The sequence below is a fragment of the Sciurus carolinensis genome, chromosome 2, assembly GCF_902686445.1.
Source record: "Sciurus carolinensis chromosome 2, mSciCar1.2, whole genome shotgun sequence".
Lineage (NCBI taxonomy): Eukaryota > Metazoa > Chordata > Mammalia > Rodentia > Sciuridae > Sciurus > Sciurus carolinensis.
The window spans coordinates 31851513-31871137 of NC_062214.1; the positions used below are offsets into that span (position 1 = coordinate 31851513).

General features: G+C 41.0%; 1 protein-coding gene across 1 annotated transcript; it reads left to right on the top strand.

The window, feature by feature from the left end:
• The first annotated feature begins 307 nt into the window (after window positions 1–307).
• Bmp2 (bone morphogenetic protein 2) lies at window positions 308–11245 on the top strand. The gene is made up of 3 exons (XM_047542575.1): window positions 308–827; window positions 2011–2360; window positions 10173–11245. The coding sequence occupies exons 2-3, from the start codon at window positions 2018–2020 to the stop codon at window positions 11015–11017; spliced, it is 1188 nt and encodes a 395-aa protein (XP_047398531.1). The 5' UTR covers window positions 308–827; window positions 2011–2017; the 3' UTR covers window positions 11018–11245.
• Window positions 11246–19625: the final 8380 nt, after the last annotated feature.

A 19625-nucleotide genomic window follows, 5' to 3' on the forward strand; every position in this document is an offset into this window, starting at 1 on the left:
CTGTCGGGGACCGGGCGCCCGGGACGTGCTGGCCGAGGTGTGATCGGACCCCAGGCTGGCCACAAAAGGCACTTGGCCCGAGGGCTAAGAGAGGGAGGCCACCCGCCTCAGCGGCCCGGGACTCGGCTGTACTCGCTGGAGAATGCGCCCAAGGACGACAGGGCGCTGGAGTCGCGGTAGTTTCCACCGGCGAGCGCTCATGGGGGTGCGCTGGAGTAAGGCAGAGTGATGCGGGGGGGCGACTCGCCTGGCACCGAGATCGTCGCTGTGCCCCTATCCGGACCCGGCGTCGCCCAGGATGGCTGCCCCGAGCCATGGGCCGCGGCAGAGCTAGCGCGGAGCGCCGGACCATCGACCCCAGAGTCCCGGAGCCGGCCCCGCGCGGGGCCACGCGTCCCGTGGGCGCTGGTTCCTAAGGACGACAACAGCACCAGCTTTTCCTTTCTCCCCTTCCTTCCCTTCCCTGCCCCGCACTCCTCCCCCTGCTCGCTGTTGTGTGTCAGCACTTGGCTGGAGACTTCTTGAACTTGCAGGGAGAATAACTTGTACTCCCCACTTCGCACCGGTGCCTTTGCCAGCGGAGCCAGCCTTGTCGCCTCTGAGCCCTGCCGCCCCTCCACTCCTCTGCCGGGCCCAACACCCCTAGAAGCCGTTCCCAGCCTGAGGAGAGGGACTACGCGGCCGGCACCCGGGAGGAGGAGGAGGAGGCAAAGGGGACGGCACCCGGTCCCAGCGCCAGGTCCTTCGAACAGAGCTTTTTCCATGTGGAAACTCTTTCAATGGACGTGTCCCCGCGTGCTTCTTAGACGGACTGCGGTCTCCTAAAGGTAGAGGACGCGGGCCCTTGACCAGGGGTGAGGTGGGGGTGGGGGGACGCCGGGCTTGGGCAGCCGCAGCTGCAGAGCGCCTCCTGGGGCTGCGACCCACACAACGTAAACAGAACCCCCTCCAAGTCCACGTGCGGCGGAGCCCCTGCGGGGGCGCCCCCATCCCACCGCCCCAGGCGACCGACTTACTCGCTCTCCTGGCCCGCAGTCTTCCGCCCCTCTTTCCTCCCCTCTTCCAGGTATATTATTATGGTCGTTAACGCTTATATGATTTAAACAAATGAAGTTAAAAGAAATCCCTTCAAGACCGTGGGTCCTGAATTTCACCCGTTAGTTGCCAACCTGTACCCCCTGCCATGGCGATGTAATCCCTTCCCCTTCCTCAAGTTGCTCAGGGAGACCAGCTCTCTACCCAGAGCTATGTCCCAGTTAGGAAAGTACTTCAAGTTCGGATTCAACGTGTTTGTTTCCAGAAATGCGAAGGGGCCGTACTTTAGTGCCCCTTTATTTTAATAGATGGCACGTGCACTAGTAGATACGAGCCATTGACATGATTCCAGGAAGATAATTGTGTTTCTCCACTACACTGGAGGGATGCGGGGATGGATGACTTGTCTGTCACCCCTGAGGTTAGAGTCTTGTGTCACAACTTCAAAAGTTGTGGATTTGAATATACAGGGTCTAAGAAGTTATAGACTGTGTGTGTGTGTGTGTGTGTGTGTAGGTTGCAGGAAGTTCTAGGCAGCACTACTAAGGAAGTCACATGCATTTTTTGAGCGCTGGACAGTGTGTGTTTGAGTTTGCAGGGGATGCAGGATGTCAAACCAAACAGTGCTTTCCCAGACTCCCAGTGGCATTGGCTGTCAGAGATGGTGTCACTGGGGGAAAAAAATGGGTTGACAGTCACTGATGCTGTCTGGGGATGAATATACAACCCCCAGAGGTCAGATGGGTTGAGAATGGAATGGGAGCAGTAAAGCACTTGGAACCTGGGGCCCTCCATTCTCCTAAAGATGCGGGCGTCTTCCGGCTGCTCTCAAGTAGTTGGACGAAGTAGTGCGTGCTAGGCGGGCAACCTGGAGGAGGAGGTCAGAGAGCCCAACGGGAGCCTGGGCCGCGGGGGCGGGCGGGAGGGGAGAACTGGGCGGGGAACTCGGGTGACTCACGTCGGCCCTGTCCGCAGGTCGACCATGGTGGCCGGGACCCGCTGTCTTCTAGCGTTGCTGCTTCCCCAGGTCCTCCTGGGCGGCACGGCCGGCCTCATTCCCGAGCTGGGCCGCAAGAAGTTCGCGGCGTCGTCGGGCCGCCCCTCGTCCCAGCCCTCGGACGACGTCCTGAGCGAATTCGAGTTGCGACTGCTCAGCATGTTCGGCCTGAAGCAGAGACCCACCCCGAGCAGGGACGCCGTAGTGCCCCCCTACATGCTGGACCTGTACCGCCGGCACTCGGGCCAGCCGGGAGCGCCCGCCCCCGACCACAGGCTGGAGAGGGCTGCCAGCCGCGCCAATACCGTGCGCAGCTTCCACCACGAAGGTGAGGCGGGGATCAGGCTGGAGGGCGGTGGGGGCGGGGACAGGGGCGGGGAATCTCCTCTCCTGTCCCACCAGGCAGATGTGTGCTTGCCTGCAGAAGGCAGCTTGACCAGAAAACTAGGACCTTTCCACTTTGACTTCTGGATGGTCCTTTCAGAATCTGATTTTAACGCACTGCTTGTGTGGCGGCAAGGGAACCAGGGATTCCCCTCTGGCGCATCCGCACCCTTTTCCTGGACTGCAGCCAGAAGAGTAACTCCTCCCCCAGGAATTGGAGAGAAATCAAATGATGGGGAAGATGAGGGGAAAAGGCATGCCCCTAGTCAGAGAAGCGTGCAAGAATTCCACAGGGGGAGAATGAGAAGGCTTGGGATTTCTTTAAATCTGTTTGGAAGCCCTTGCTCTATAAATCTGCGTCTTCTGCTTAAGCTGGGGTTTCAGACTAAAATAGAGCCAAGGGCAGAATTTTCAGAGATAGTATTGAAAAATTAAAGCCCAGAGCCCCAAAGTCTTTCTAATTTACTGTTGATCTGGCCCTGGTTTGGAAGATTTCGAATCCCTATCTAATCCCCGTGGGAGATCAGTTCCACAATCAATCTTATTATTTCCACAATGAGTTTCTTGTCTTGTGCTTAAATCTTAGATAGGCTCTGGGTAGAGACAAGGCAAGCCTTCAGATAAAAGCTTTGCAGCAGCTGCCTGATTCCTTCATGTGCATTGAAATGTGAATTTTTTTTCTTTTATGATACTGAATGTGGTTTTCTAAGGTAGGATATTTCTGCTTCTTTCATCAGAAAGGCATTTTTGTGACTTTGAAATGTCTTAGGGCACCTTCTTAATCTGTTGTACCTAAGTTCTTGAAGCAATTAGTTACAAACATGTTACAGGTTAATTGTTTCCTACAGTTTTAAATGTCCCTTTGGGTTAACACAATCTCAATTCAGCATGAAGTGCAAATTTGTATATCTACACTGTTTGTAGAATATTAGGGAGCTGGGGGGAATGAAAGTCTCTTTTTCTTGCTTTGCACTGCTGAGGTGGTAAATTTCAAGTGACTACCTGGCTTCTGACCGAAACAAATTAGAAATGTCACAACCCAAGTTCTGTCCCAGTGTGAAGGATGACTTGGGAGAACACAGGTTGATAATGTGAAGAAGTACCACAGGCAGGTCATGTAACAAAAGATAACTTCTTCATCAAGGCAGCGAATGCTGAATTGATTGTTACTGTGATCAACAATGGAGTGGATGCTGAATTGATCATTCATTTTCAAATGTATTTCTAAGGTGCTCTCCTGCTAGTAGAAATCAGAGATTTGAAAGGTAATAGGCCTCATTCTATTCCATTAGAACCAACCCACTGAAAGTCGCAGTTGTCTGTACTCACAGGGAGAGACGTTTTCAATTGTGTACATTCCATCATCATAACCCTGGGATGATTTTAGAGCCAACTCATTGTTCCCAGCTGATCTTGATTAGAAATAGTTTTTTTTTTTTTTTTCCTGGATGAAAAAGTAACAAGTTCAGCTGTGTTAACCACCTTTTCTGTAAATTTAGCATGGAAACCATTCTTCACTTTATTTTTGATGCCAGGAAGGTACTGTCTCTCTTGTAACTTAAAAGGAAGATCACTTAAGTCAGTTACTGCCTAAAACATTCAACTGAATGAAGATTTCATCAGTAAGGCCTCCGTATTTCTCTTTCTTCATCTAGAAGTGGCTTGATCAAAACTTGAAACAGGCTATACATTATTTGAGTGTTATTTTAACTTAAATAGCATGTTTGAGGTTGTAAGTCAAATTTGTATCTCTCAAAGTGTGACATTATGTATAAAACAGTACCAAAGTTACCAACTCATTTAAAATCAGTTTGCAGTAACTTTACATCTTAATGCAATTAAGTGATGGAGAAAGGGTATATAATTTTTTCCTTAAATTTCAACAAATTCCTTTCTTTTCTCATTATGACTAGCATATCATCATTAAGCTGAATGTAGCACATTTTGAAAACTAGTCACTGTTGTATAATGGGATCATGATTTTATTTTTATAAGTATCATTGTGCCACGCATGCCTCTGAAATTAATAAACCATGTGAATAAGGCTGCTAGCTCAAGAGCAGAATATAGTTTATGCAGCATTAATAGACGTGTATTCTGTAAAGAAGCAAAATAACCCTATTAAATAATTATCCCCTTCCCTTTTTTGGGTAAGTAGTACCAGATAGTTTGGTGAAATTATGAGATAAGAGATGCTACGATGTGATCATTCAACCAGTGTGTATATGATCACCAGAATAGTGGAACATTGTCTTAACTCTTTTCTACCATGGCTTTTATTTAGGAGAGCACAAACTTAGCTAAAATTCTCTTTTCAAAGTCACTAAAAAGGTCCATCTGTTATGTGGGACTTTCAGGACTGTTATTGAATACAGTTGAACATAGAAAGATCACGTCTTTCTATGTAAAGAGTTTTTCACATTTTGGTCCTGTTGGAAACACATTAAAGTTGATTGACTTCCTTGTTCCTGCAAAAAGTCTTCATGCTTTCTTGACATATCAGAATGTAGGAGAACCATGTGGTTACTTTCTAGGCTTTGAAGGGCACCATCTTTCTATTTGCATCTATGACTAATGCTTTTAAGTAGAAATGATGTTCCCTCAGAAGTAATTACCATGAAAATATCTGTAGAATAGGAAAGATCAAAAAAGAATCATTGCCCTGTGAAGGAGAATACACATCACAGATTCCCTGTATGAATTTGAACTCATAGGTACCCCTAAACCAACACTTAGCTGGTGTGCTTCCCAAGTGCCCCCAGGCATTATGTGTGATTATAAAAGTCCCCATTAATAGAACCATTATTCTCTTTGAAAGTGCTCATTGAAACTGAGGCTTGGTCACCCATGATGGTTCCTTGGTACTGGTATTTTTTTGTCCCTATATTCCCTCTTGATTCTTTCTCATTGAGTTGCTTTGTCTTTTTTAGACTAGCCATTTGGGTCTTTCTCAAAGAAGTTAGTAATTAGCATCATTCTAAAGGCAGAAGCCAAAATAGGGTTAGGTTCCTCTTTCCTTTAGTTCCCATTTTCTTTGTTGTCTTAAAAAAAACAAAACAAAACAAAACAAAAACACCTAATTCTTGCCAGGCACAGAGGCACACACCTATAATCCCAGCAGCTGGGGAGACTGAGGCAGGAGAGTCATAAGTTCAAGGCCAGCCTGTCTCAAAATGAAAAAGAATAGAAGGGACTGGGGATGTGTCTCAGTGGTAAAGTGACTTGAGTTCAATGAAAAACAAAGAACGAAAAACTTATTCTTGGTAACCTTTCACATCTTATCATATTTTTCATACACACACACACACACACACACATATATATATATATATAAAATAACTGATATATATATATCAGTTATTTTATCTTCTAGAAAATCTTGTGTATTATACACAGCCCCTTCCATTATGTTATAGAGAGCCCTTTCCAAACTTACCAATTTTCCAAACTACCCCAGATTTTGTTGTTGTTTTGAGAATATCTTTTTGTTGTCTTTTGTTTTTTCTGTCCAAGGAATGTTGCAAAATTCTCAAAACATAATGATAACTTACTTCTTAAATAAAACTCACCATACTTTAGGGCAAAAAAGCAGCCACAAAATAGCAGTGGTTCCAAATATGCTCTCCATGTCGCAGGGGGCCTTGTCACTTTACTTTTCTTCTCAGTTTTCCTCTGCTATCTCCATTATACCTGGGTAGTAAATTTCTGTCCTTTGATTAGGACAGAATGCACACTATGGTGATCATTGTTGTTTTCCTTTCTTTTGTGGTGCTGGGGCTGGAACCCAGGACCTCCCAGGTGCTAGGCAAGCGCTCCACCCTGAGGACCTCCCCAGCCTTACAGTTACTGTTGTTCTAACTACAGATATGCCTCTGAATGGTTTCCACTGTTGCTTGAGGTTTTGTTTCCTCCCCATGTTAGGTAGGGTCATCTAGTGGCTAGAAACTCAAGTTCATAGCTCAGTGATCTTAAGAAAGTTATGAAACCTCTCTGAATTCCCGTCTCTTTCATTTTGAAAATGGATGGTGCTTCTAGCCAGTTTGTTGTGAGGTAATTTTTTAGATAAAGCTGCGAGCATCAGACCTGGCTCAAGAAAGCATCCAGCCCATTAGCTAACACGATCACGAGGATTTTTTTTAAATGTCACAATCTCCCTTTATCTAGGGAAGAAGAGGCCAGGGTGGACCTAACCCAATCTTTTGGATTATTTTTAAGTAGATGAATAATTTTGAATAATTGACAGTATGTAGATGATTCAATTATGACTTTACTTTTGGAAGAGAGGTTGAATGTCATCACTACATTGTTTTCTTCATTCCCCCACATTTTTAGTCTTAACTCCACTTAGAGGTGGACTGGGGCTGTAGCTCAGAGGTAGAGCCCTTGCCTTGCATGGATTCCATCCCTAGCACCACACACACAAACACACATAAACACACGCACACACACACACAAAGGAGGCAGTCAAAGAACTTAAGAGACTCATAAACTCAGGTCGAAGTTAGGTCAGATCCTCAAGTCTCTAAGCAAGTTCAGCTGATTCAAGAAGGGATATTTAAAGGGAATTAACAACTGTTTAAGCCTTCAAAAAGTATACATTACTCAGTCTGTATTTTCTGAATCTCCTGGCTTGCTGTTGTAATTTATGGAAAAATTTCTTTTTTCTTTTCTTTTATTTCAAATAGGTTTTGAATTTCCCACCCTCAAGAAAAGATTGAACCTTTTCCTTCATAGGAGGAAAAGATGATAAGTGCAGTAATCCTAAGGAATGATTTTCTTGGGTTTGGGAGCTCCTGTGAACCTGTCTGATTAATGCCTGTGACCTAAATCTGCAGTAATAACACAGACCTCTTCATTAAGGGGAAATAGTGGTCTTTCAAAGATTAGATTGATGGAGGTGTAGGTGGAAAGTTGGAGAAAGATCTTTAAAAGTGCAGTTTTTTCCCTTTGGTAAAGCCACAAGACATTTCTGCTTTGTTAAGGCTTCTTTCCTCCAGTGATTTTGAACCATGGGAAAATTCTGTTTTCTGTGTTACTTATCGAATCAATTTTATATGATTCAATCTTATCTTTATTTTTGGAAGGTTATTGTACATATGCTTCTTTTATAAGAACCAATCTTTCTTATTTCGTTAAACTGTTTCATACTTAACTTGGAAATTCTTTCTTCATCCTCTGGCCACAAGTATATGTACATGCATGTGTTTGTGTGAGAGAGAGTGATTGTGAGTGATTGCCACTTCTTTCCTTTTTATTTAAGGATTGGGATTCAGGGTTTTTTTTCCTCTTATGATTTCTCTGGGCACTTATTAATAGCTATTCATGGAATGTCCTGGATAATTTGCCTTTCTTTCCCCTTCCTTGAAGAACAAATAATACACCTAGGTGTACTGGTATCAGAGAAGTCAAGAACTCAGATGCATTTCTGGCTTTGGTGTTATTGGAATCTGGAGGATGCTGCTAATTTTTACCTTCCCTGTTGAAAAGTGCCTTGAGCAGAAACATAGGAGGGATTCTGAGTGGTGGAGAGAAGCTTCTGGAACGGAATGGAGTTTCTTTTTTAAAAAATAGAAGCTTAATAACAATTCTTTATAGTTACTTGGGATTACTGAAAAGAGCTTTAGTTCTGTTGGTGGAAGGGTTATGTTAATTCTCATATCCAACCTAAAGTATCATTAGCTTACAGTGGGGTTCAGAATGTGGATGGATCCCAAAAGGTATTCCCAAGAGGTTTGGATTAACAGGTACTCACTTCTTGGACTGGTACTTTCCATGTCCAAGTAGAAGAACTTTAGAAGACCTTTCTGTCGAAGTCGCTGGCTGGCCTACCTTTAGCTTTAACTCTTATGCCTTGGTCCACACTAATGGTTGTTCTATACATTTATGTTAACAGAAAAGCACTTTTCAAACACAGTCCTCTGATGATCTATACCTGAATGTGAAAAATGTCCTTTAAAACCTTGACACTGAAAGTGTGGTTCATCAGTTTATAGGATCCTCTCATCTTACAGTAGCTTGTTGGAAATGCAGGATCTCTGGCCATTCTTCAATCCACTGAATTTGGAAATTTGAAGAATCCTCAAATCCTTTAAGCCTATGAGGCTTAAAGTTTCAGAAGCACCATGTTAAAGCATTATTCCAGAATTGGAATAAATTACCCCCATTGAACTTAGTACTTCTGCTCAGCTTGCAAACCTTGGATGGTTCAGGTTAACAGGAGTAGAACCTTTGAATGAGTGATCTGACATGCTTCTCCTTTGCTAAGGTATCTTGATTCTGTTTACAACTTGCAGCTCTTTGACTTTTAAGCAAATACAACTGTAAAATTAATAGAAGTTTTGTTTTCTCTTACAATGATGATACAGAACTATGGGAAAATAGATTTTGATAGCACTTTAAATCCTAAATGAGGCAGGTAACTTTTTTTTTTTTGACAATGAAAGAGTGTGTTAAAGCTAGAAGACAATAAGCTCAAATATCTCTGATTCTAATTCTTTTACTATCAACTTAATAGTAATATTGTACTTCTGATGATCTGTAAACTCTAAGCATTCGAGGTGCTATATTTTACATTATACTTGGGAAACAGTATTTCTTATATTCGACATTCAGGAATCAAAAACCAGACAAATCTTTATGTGTGGCCCATTTAGATGGCTCTCATGAAATAATGATGATAGATATAGAAAGTTGATTCTGTAAGAGGATGAGATCCTTCCTTATACAGTGAACCTCATAATGGTATTGTTTGTAAATTTTTATAAATTATTTTGGTTTTGTGTCTGCTCTGCAGCCTGTTTATTGGATTATACACACACACACACACACACACATATATATACATATATGTTTACATTTACATATATGTGTTTATACATACATATATATATTTTTTAAACAAAAAGGAAATACAAACAGGAGACAAAGACTCTTTTTTTTTTTTTCCTAAAAGCATATGAAATGAGATTTTGCTTCTTGAGTTCATAAGGAGGTGAGAGAAAAAACAGTCAGGAAGCTATTTCTCTTCAAATTGTTTGGCCTTAATTACTACAGTGTCCCAGTACCACCCATATGTTTCCAAAGAAGTAGATCCCTGTAAATGCCTTTGTCTCTGGACTTTTGAGTAAAATGGTAGGGTGTGCTTTGCAAAATGTCATCGTTGATGTTGAGTTTCAGTCTTTAATTAGGAAGCTGAAATCTGTATATCGAGATTTGTAAATCATCTAAATTGCAGAGTAATGTTTTAGGATACTGCTTAAGGGATTGACATTAAAGCCTTTTTTTTTTTTTTAAGGAACTGCAATAATTTCCTCAACTCCTCACTCATTAGACCCTTACTAACTACAGTGCTGATTTTTTTCTCCCCCTGAAGTCTGTGAGTTTCAAAGAAATGCATCACCATATCCCCATTATTTTAGTCATTTGGAAGTCATGCTTGTGTCTTGAATCAAAAGAATAACAATTAATTATAAAATTTTGTTTCATGGATCGAGTGCTGATGTGACCCTATAGAAAAGAGAGGAGGAAGGAATAGCATTTTTCTTTTCTTTTTGGACTGCTGGGGATTGAACCCAGACATCACATGGACTAGGCAGGCCCTCTGCCACTGAGCTCCAGTACCCAGTCATGAAAGTTTTACTTTCTGGTTGCAAACTTTTACATGGGCTAAATCAAAAACTTCTGATAGATAAACTAGCATTACTCCTCTTACTGAATATTTTTTGTTCTTTTTTCCCTCCCGTCTTTATCAAATTAGAATCTTTGGAAGAACTGCCAGAAGTGAATGGGAAAACAACCCGGCGATTCTTCTTTAATTTAAGCTCTATTCCCACTGAGGAGTTTGTCACATCAGCAGAACTTCAGGTTTTTCGGGAACAGATACAGGAAGCTTTGAGAAGCAATAGTAGTTTCCATCACCGAATTAATATTTATGAAATTATAAAACCTGCAACAGTCAACTCGAAATTCCCTGTGACCAGACTTTTGGACACCAGGTTGGTGAATCAGAACGCCAGCGGGTGGGAGAGTTTTGATGTCACTCCCGCTGTGATGCGTTGGACTGCACAGGGACACGCCAACCATGGATTTGTGGTGGAGGTGACCCACTTAGAGGAGAAGCAAGGAGTCTCCAAGAGACATGTGAGGATTAGCAGGTCTTTGCACCAAGATGAACACAGCTGGAGCCAAATAAGGCCGTTGCTGGTCACTTTTGGCCATGATGGGAAAGGGCGTCCCCTCCACAGAAGAGAAAAAAGGCAAGCGAAACACAAACAGAGGAAGCGCCTCAAGTCCAGCTGTAAAAGACACCCTTTGTATGTGGACTTCAGTGATGTGGGGTGGAACGACTGGATTGTGGCCCCTCCAGGGTATCATGCCTTTTACTGCCACGGGGAATGCCCTTTTCCCCTGGCCGATCACCTGAACTCCACCAATCACGCCATCGTGCAGACGCTGGTCAACTCTGTGAACTCCAAGATCCCTAAGGCGTGCTGTGTCCCAACAGAACTCAGTGCTATCTCCATGCTGTACCTTGACGAAAATGAAAAGGTTGTATTAAAGAACTATCAGGACATGGTTGTGGAGGGTTGTGGGTGTCGTTAGCACAGCAAAATTAATTAATTAAATATATATATATATATTTTAGAAAAAAGCAAAAAAAAAAAAAAAAAAAAAAAGCCCAAAAGCCCCCCCAAAACACCACCAGCTGACACTTTAATATTTCCCAATGAAGACTTTATTTATGGAATGGAATGGAAAAAAAAAAAAACACAGCTATTTTGAAAATATATTTATATCTACGAAAAGAAGTTGGGAAAACAAATATTTTAATCAGAGAATTATTCCTTAAAGATTTAAAATGTATTTAGTTGTACATTTTATATGGGTTGAACCCCAGCACATGAAGTATAATGGTCAGATTTATTTTGTATTTATTTACTATTATAACCACTTTTTAGGAAAAAATAGTTAATTTGTATTTATATGTAATCAAAAGAAGTATCGGGTTTGTACATAATTTTCCAAAAATTGTAGTTGTTTTCAGTTGTGTGTATTTAAGATGAAAAGTCTACATGGAAGGTTACTCTGGCAAAGTGCTTAGCACATTTGCTTATTTTTTTTTTTTTTTTTTTTTTTGCAGCGCTACTGTTAAGTTCACAAGTTCAAGTCCATAAAAAAAAAAAAAAGTGGATAATCCACTCTGCTGACTTTCAAGATTATTATATTATTCAATTCTCAGGAATGTTGCAGAGTGGTTGTCCAGTCCATGAGAACTTTCGTCCTTATTAGGTGGAATATTTGGATAAGAATCAGACATTTGCTGATCAGATACAGAAACCCTCCCCCACCCCCTAATTTGCAGAAAAAGTAAAGCAAGACCAGTAGAAATAATTAGCCAAAGGATGAACATGCAGGAAAGTGAACGATGGCTCGTTCTTCTTCTTCCCTGAAACAGTGATCCCTTCTGGGGGCTGATCTGGCCAAAGTACTAAATAAAACGTAAGATTTCTTCATTATTGATATTGTGGTCATGTATATTTAAAATTGATGTCCAGTGGCCCTCATTAAGGTCTGGAAATAGATTTGTATTTCCCCTTGCCTTGTCGGGGAGCTCTTTATGCTCCAAAATACCCAATTTTCTAACTTTGCCCAACACACAGCAAAATCATGCATATCATGTTTTCTGTCCACACCCTGTATTCTGACCGATCAGCTTGCTTTTCTTTCCAAGGTAATGTGTTTGAACACATTTCTCCAAATGTTAAACCTATTTCAGATAATAAATATCAAAGCTCTGGCATTTCTTTCTATAAAGTTCAACCTGTGAGAGAAAATGGCACATCTGTACAGCATTCGCCATGATTACCTTGTGTTTGCATTTTTGTTTCTGAAGTTATTTCAGAGGGGGATGGGGAAAGGGTAAGGAATGGTTGGAAAATTGCAGGCGGGTCACTTGATAAGTCATATTTGCACCCGAGGAATTGCTAATGACTGCCTATTTTTCATATGAACTTCTTTGGGGCAGAATAAGGGAAAACTAAAACCTACAGAAAAAGAAAAGAAAAGAAAAAAAAAAACAATCAAAACCTGGGGAACCCAAGGTACAGTTTCAAAGATGATATCCTATGCAACAGAGGCAACCGTGCCAAAAAATTAGAAAGGGAAAGTGTCTGAGATCAGCTTCTATAAGAACATCTGCCAATTGGCCTGAAGCCCAAAGAGAATGAAGTCGAATTAGGCTGCTCAGAATGAACACTTACCAGGGGCAGAACTTCTGTGCCCCAGCTTGGAATCAGCCCCAAGGTAGGGCTCCCTTGCTGATTTTAAGACCAGGGAACCCAGGACTCCTTGTTATGTTACTGGCAATATTTTAAGTCAATTTCCAGGCTTTTGCATCACCTTTAATCCTGCCACAGTAAGTGAAAACTAGTTCTAATCTCCTTTACTTATCCCACCTTAGACCTGGCTTAAAAAATAGTGTGTAATAGAACAGACTGATAAAATTCTTCCCAGGAATTAATTTGGGGTGACCACAAACATAGTTACCTTTTTAGAGACTACAAGGTTCTGAAGATTATATTTTTAATTGAATGCTTTAGCTATCTTTTATTATCTTTTAGCTTCTTTTAATCTGCGTCTATTGCTCTTGCATAGGTAGGAATCATTAGATTTGATACCACCATGGAGCAAAGGGTCCTCTTTGTCCTCTGGTTATCTTTATCTTTCTTGCCATGCATATGAGGGACAGACTGCAGTCTTAACATCTTAAAAAACAATAACCTGTGTTTTTCCAACTCCAGATTCTCTAGATGAGAGTGTGAGAATCTCATCCTTTGGCAATTCCATCCATCCTTTGTTTTTCTCTGTGTCATTGGTTCTAATTTTCTGGGTTAAAATTGCTTTCAGTGGCCTCAGCTCAAATGTGTTCTCTTATAATATATACATATTTAATCTCCATATAAACTGTAATAGGCATGTACAAATGTATTAAGGTATATGTAATATGCATCACACATGTAGATGATAGAATTTTCAGTTTTCCTTTAGGTTTGGAGATTTTATAATAGAGTGCTCTGACTGTCTTGGCAGCTCACTTGAGAAACAATATTCTTACATACATTCTATACTCTTCCAGACATTTCAGCTCACATTCTTCATTTTGAGAAGGAAGGAGCCATAACTAATACCACACCACTGAATTTCTTGAATTTCAGTCACAATTCTGGAGGATCCTTTGAATCACTGTAGTATTAGCTTAAAGTAAAAAAGCTGTAGTAGTTTCTGAATTTTGAGGGATCGCCTTTCAAAATTGATTAAATCATGTCATCTGTTTTTGTGCTTGTCTGGGCTGAGTGTGCCTCACTGAAGTGCTTTTAACCTGTATGGCACGTCCAGGTTGCTGTGTTCATTTTTTTGACTTCCAAAATGACGAAGGGGGAGGGTAAGTGGTTTAAAGATATATCTGGGCTTCTATTTTTTCAAAATTTCTACTCCAGTCACTAAATTGTCCCTGGAGAAACCAAGAGTGGAGAGAAGGACTGTAAATCTGGTCGATGTAGCAAGCTATGTAATTATTAGATACCCTAAGTGACTCATGATTATCCCCCCATTGTTTATCAAAGGGGAAACGATCATTGGTCCAAGCAAAAGTGCATCAAAGCACTTTGGAAAGCATATTTCTGTTGAACTCTAATATTAACTTTAAAATGTTGATTCATGGAATGTTTATATGCCACAATTCCCTTATCTATTATAAGGCAAAAGGAACACAGCCTTGCAGCAAAGAATAATTAAAGTCTAGAGTAATTGGAACATGGATGGGCAATCCAAGGAAATAAGAATGTTCTGGCACTATGCCTTTTATTTTTTGCAGGGGACTGGTAGGGTGAGATGGGGATAACATGCAAGTCTATTCCACTCAGGTAAATTGCTTTTCCTCTTTCCTCAACCCTGCTGACATAAATTATAGCCTTATAGTATTCTCCAGGGCAGAATTTTCTGATCCTTTCCCTGCCGGGCATACTTCAAAGTGAACTTCTTCCTAACTTGGGGCAGGGGGGCAATGTTCTAAATAAAACTTCTTAGCTTTTAATGTGCATTCAAATCACCAGTAATGCCTTCAGGAGAATGAAACTTTAATGCATATACAGACCCCCTGGAATCATTATATTATGGATGCTGTTTCAGTGGGTCTGGAGTGGGTCCTGAGGAGCTCACAGGTGAAGCCCTTACTGCAGACTGAAGGACCACAATTTGAGTAGCAAGCTTCTAATGAACGTCTTCTGAATCTTTCATGCGAAAATTAAACCAAGTTTCGGCCCTTCCCTAAGAAACAGAACTTAAAGGAACAGAAACAAACAAACCTGTATACAGGACTGCATCTGAATACATTTCACCATATCTGGCCTACATATTTTTTTTCAAAGGCATTCTTTTCCCCCACAAGATGACTGGCAATTTTGTGTTCTAGCCACCCTCAGACATGAAAACACTTGGTTGCTTATCTTGTAAAATCTGCTCTGCTTGCTTGCTTGGGCATGTATGTAGTCAGTTTAGTCAAATACGTGTCAGTACATCTATGTGGATGGGGGAGCAGGTGCAAACCCTTAAAAACGTACTTTAAAAAAGTTTAACACTTAAGTCAGTCCACAAGAGTTGATCCTGTGTGATCTTAGTGCCAAGCGTCTGAGTTAAATGTCTTCCCTTTGAAGGCAGCAAATAGATGTCATGCATTTGAAGCATTTGTTTATACTAAAAATGATACTTGATTCTTTTTTTTTTTTTTTTTTGTCGTTATAAGACAGTTCACTGTACAACTCCATTGAGCCTAGAGGGTGGTGTAAAGCTACCAAAGCTGGTATTTGAGGTTTGATTTAATGAATATTGATATTTCCTATGCTGCAGTTAGTTGGCTTTGAATAAGGTGCTTAAGTGAATGGGCTCAAGCTTGGAAAAGCAAAAGAAATTGATTCCCTCTGAAATGGGGGTCAGTAGAGAAATAACTTCCTGTCTTAGAGTGTTTTCACTCTTTTCTAGCAAAATTTGCAATGAAGGTCATTTGTTTAGTGGTGTCATTTGACTTTGTAGGAGCTCTTTGAACATTTCTTACAAGCAACTTGGATTTAAATATTTGTTGAAAAAAATTTGGAATAATCTCAAGTACACTCTTTGTTGTGTGTGCACAACATTTATACACATACATGTACTTATACATGCATGCACTTATACACACACAGACATCAATCATCTCCAAGGGAATAAATGATTTGTTCCTGTCTAGAGTTCAAATGCTGGGTGTAGGGCATCTAATTCTGTCCCCCCCCAAATGGGTTTATCAGTTTCTTTAGGTCTCTGAATTTTGATTGAGTCCCTGTGAAGCGCTTAAGCAGTACTATACCAGACACTGACTTTAACACCACTTAAAAGCTTGTGCTGCCCCGTGCCCTGGGACCCACTCCAAGGCATTGCCAGGAGTCCATTATCCTTGCAGTCTATTCAGATGAGGAGGTCTCCGAGCAAACCACTGATTTGCTTAAAGCTTCCCTCATAAGGAGCAGGATCTCATCTGGACTGCATTTACCCTGGAACTGCTTGGCCGCAACACTATGAGAGAATAATTATTGAACTATTTTACTGTACAACTATTTCCAAATTGTTGATTTTTATTGATTTCAGGAGGCAAGCTAATTGCCCCATGGCAACTTGATGTTAACATTTAATGAAGATCAGGAAACAGAGTTTATGAAAAGCTTTTGTATAGTAACTGCAAAGTTTCAAGAACTGTTTTATACTTCCTGACAGTGCTGGGCCTAGCTTAATGGTTTGTTTTTATTGCTTAAGAGTGTAAACCTTGCTTTAGCCGGGTGTGTGGAAAGTATACCCTCATCCCGCATTACACATTTTCTCAATGCTTTTTTACTTACTCCTGACTTCCTTTCCTGCCATCTACAATCAGGACTTTTTTTGTGCTTTAATTGTGTGAAAGTGAGTTTCTGTCTTTAAACCCTGAAAATCTTACACACCACACACACACACACACACACACACACACACACATATGCGCACACACGCACACTCATGAAGTGAAGTGTCTGTATTGTTTCACTTTGTTTTGGGTGGAGTTTCTTTTCAGCACTTGGTTGCTAGACGACCAAGCAGACAAAAGTTAAAGATTGAAAAGGCATTTTTAAAGATGCCAAATCTTGGCGACTGTGCTATTTTATCTCTGACTTTATATGGAAGGCTTAGTTTTCTTACCAGGTTCCCCTTGTCTTCTGTTGGGTAGATGATTGCCTGGTAGAATTTTTCGAAGTCTGGCTCTTACAGCATTATCTGTTTGAGAACTTTCCCCGGAGTCTTGTTCCCATTTGCTGGAACACAGCTTCCCACCTGGATGAAAAAAAAAAAAAAAAAAAAAGAAAGAAAAGAAAAGAAAAAAGCTTGGTTTCCAAGGGTGTGTTTTAAATCACTAATAAAGTTGAACCTCAGCTCCCAGCTGCTTCAATTGTTTCAAGGCAAAGAGGCAAAGGAAAGATTTCTTTTGGAGGCAGCATTCAGAAATACAAGATTTAGAGTATGGCATTCACTGTCCCCAGGAAGTTACCCTCTGCTTAGTTTGGTAGATAGTGTTGAAAATGTTTTAAAAAATTCTTAAAAGCCTAATTTTAAATCAAAGTCATTTGCTCATTTCAGTAAGATGCTTCAGGAAGCGTGTTATAAAAACAGGATCTTTATAGATCAGCCAAGTTGGACATGTGTTCACAAGTGTTCATCTCACATGTGTGCACAATTTATAGCTCTCCTCACTGAGGTCTCCCCCTCTTTCTTGCTCACCCTCTGACGTGCCACTTCTTTGGCTCCCCTCTTTGTGGGGTTCCCCTGTCTGGAATTCAGTCAAATCCATGGAAAACATTACCCACTTTCCTGATTCATCTACAGGCAGGATTTCCTGGCATGGAGATCAAGAGGGAATTCTGAAGTTAGTTCATCACAGACTGGAAATTGGAATCTTCTGAAGCTTATCTGGTTTGTACACAGAAATTTGACAAAGTATTCTCTTGTAAACAAAACTTACTTACTTAGAAATTGCCCATCACTTATTTTAACCAATAAACTTACAGTTCTTCAAAGCACATATGATTTATCAATAATATAAGCCAGGAAAAACAGGTCCTGAAATGAAGCAGGCTGGAAACGATGCCAATCAATAGGTGAACATTAAATAGAAATAGGAATAACAGGCACAGGAGAAAATTCCAATATTTTCTAATCTCATCAGATTGGATTCATTGTAGGTTTGCTTACTCAACTTGGCTGAATAATAGAAAATGGGGAGAATTAGAGAAGTTAATGGATTTTTTGTAGCTAAAAAAAAATATATATATATATATATATAAACATATATATGTATATATGAGTGAGATTAATGCAGCTTTCAGTAGCAGAATGGTAACCTTTAAATACCACTGGAGTATAACAACTCCTCCCTTAGTAATGCTGAAGAGCATTTTACCTGTGTAGGGTTCAAAAGTTGCTTTGGAGAGTTTCTTCTTTAGTGAACTTCAGAGAAAGAACAGTTCTCAATTGAAAGAGAACTGAAGGCTAAGAAACCTAGAATTCTTTTACCAACAAAGCTACCCAAATAAAAGTATATCCCTGACTGATACAAAGGTATTATATTTTGTATCAATGTTATACAAAATTATTGTCATATTAGAAGATCTATTAGTGGGCTCTGCGGGGAGCACCCTCCAGATTTGAGCATCCTTTTAATAAAGATGCAGCCAGGTTGAAGCCTGAATGTTGGAAGAGTGCTCTCTCGGTACCTTGCTCAACTTTACCCTTTGGTATACTTGGGAGTTCACAAGATTTTTTTTTTTTTTTAGAACTGGGCAGGAAGAGAGAGTGTTGCTAGACACTTTTAAAACACAACTAGGTGCATTCTCATAGCATGGCAGAGTATGTTGCAAAGTGTTTCCATCCCTAGGACCATTAAAAATAGGATGTTGAAACTGTAACACTGAGATCAATTCTAGGAGGATCAATTAAGAAACTTTGCATTCATTAAGGCAGAAGATGGGGACAAGTCCATTTATTATGTACCATTTTGAGAAATTTCAGAGGAGAGCAATGCTTTAGTCCTAGTGGTGTAAAAAAAAGGACCTCTCCTGCAAGCTAGCTGTTGCCCAAACCAGTGCTCTGAAAGTCCCCTGCCTAGAACATCTGTGAGGTTTTGACTTCTGGGTCCCCCATGAACTTGGCACCCACAAGGCTGTCCCTATCTGGTGTTAGTAAAGTGTTGGTCTTTATTTGGCAGGAGTAGAAATTGATCTCTTTAATCTTATCCTCATCACTTACTCAGTCCTTAAAAATACATAGTTAGAATTTCCCTAGACTTCTATTTGACATTCTGTTCTGTTTCTTTCTATTTCTTTCTCCCTTCCTCTGGGTGTCAGGACCTTATGTGGAGATAAAGAAATGTGTTAGGGAAAGAGAAGCTGGAAAAATCAACCTTCTTGGATACCAGGGAGAGCAATTTGGTTCTATGTCATCACAGAACTAATAGTGTTTTAAATGTAACTGAAACTGTGTGGAAGGACTCCTCCAGGATGCCAGCTTGGACGAGGAACAAGATTCTATTGTGCTTTTTTTCTTTTCCATGGTGATGAGACTGAGTTTGGGGGAAGGAATAATTCCACAGACTTCCCTCGTGGAAAATGCTCATGGTCAGGGAGAAATTACTTTCCTGCCATCCTGTAACACAAGCTCTGGGATGCAGGGGAGAAAGCCTCTTCCAGTGGGTGGGGTGGGGTGGGGCCGGGTGAGGTGGGGAGGGAGCTGGCAGCCCTTTGGCTTTCAGTGGAGTAAATGTGTGCACAGAGCAGAGTGCTTCTGCTCTGCAGCCAGAGAGTGATTCACTTGATTTTAATTTTGACGTTAGCATTTTTTCTCATGACTCACTGATAATTTAACACAGAATTTAAAAGGCTGAAACAGTTATTTACTTTTTAGGAACTTTGAACATTCACCAGGTAGGATACTTATCTTCCATTGTAATGGAAGATGCATTAATATTTCATTAAAGGAAAAAATGGAAGATGGGCATTTCTCTCACCTTCCCCTGCCAGTTCCCACCTGTACCTGTACAAGCTGATCTTCTCCAGAATGTGGGCCTACTCTCAGCCAACCAGCTTCATCTTAAATATTTCCC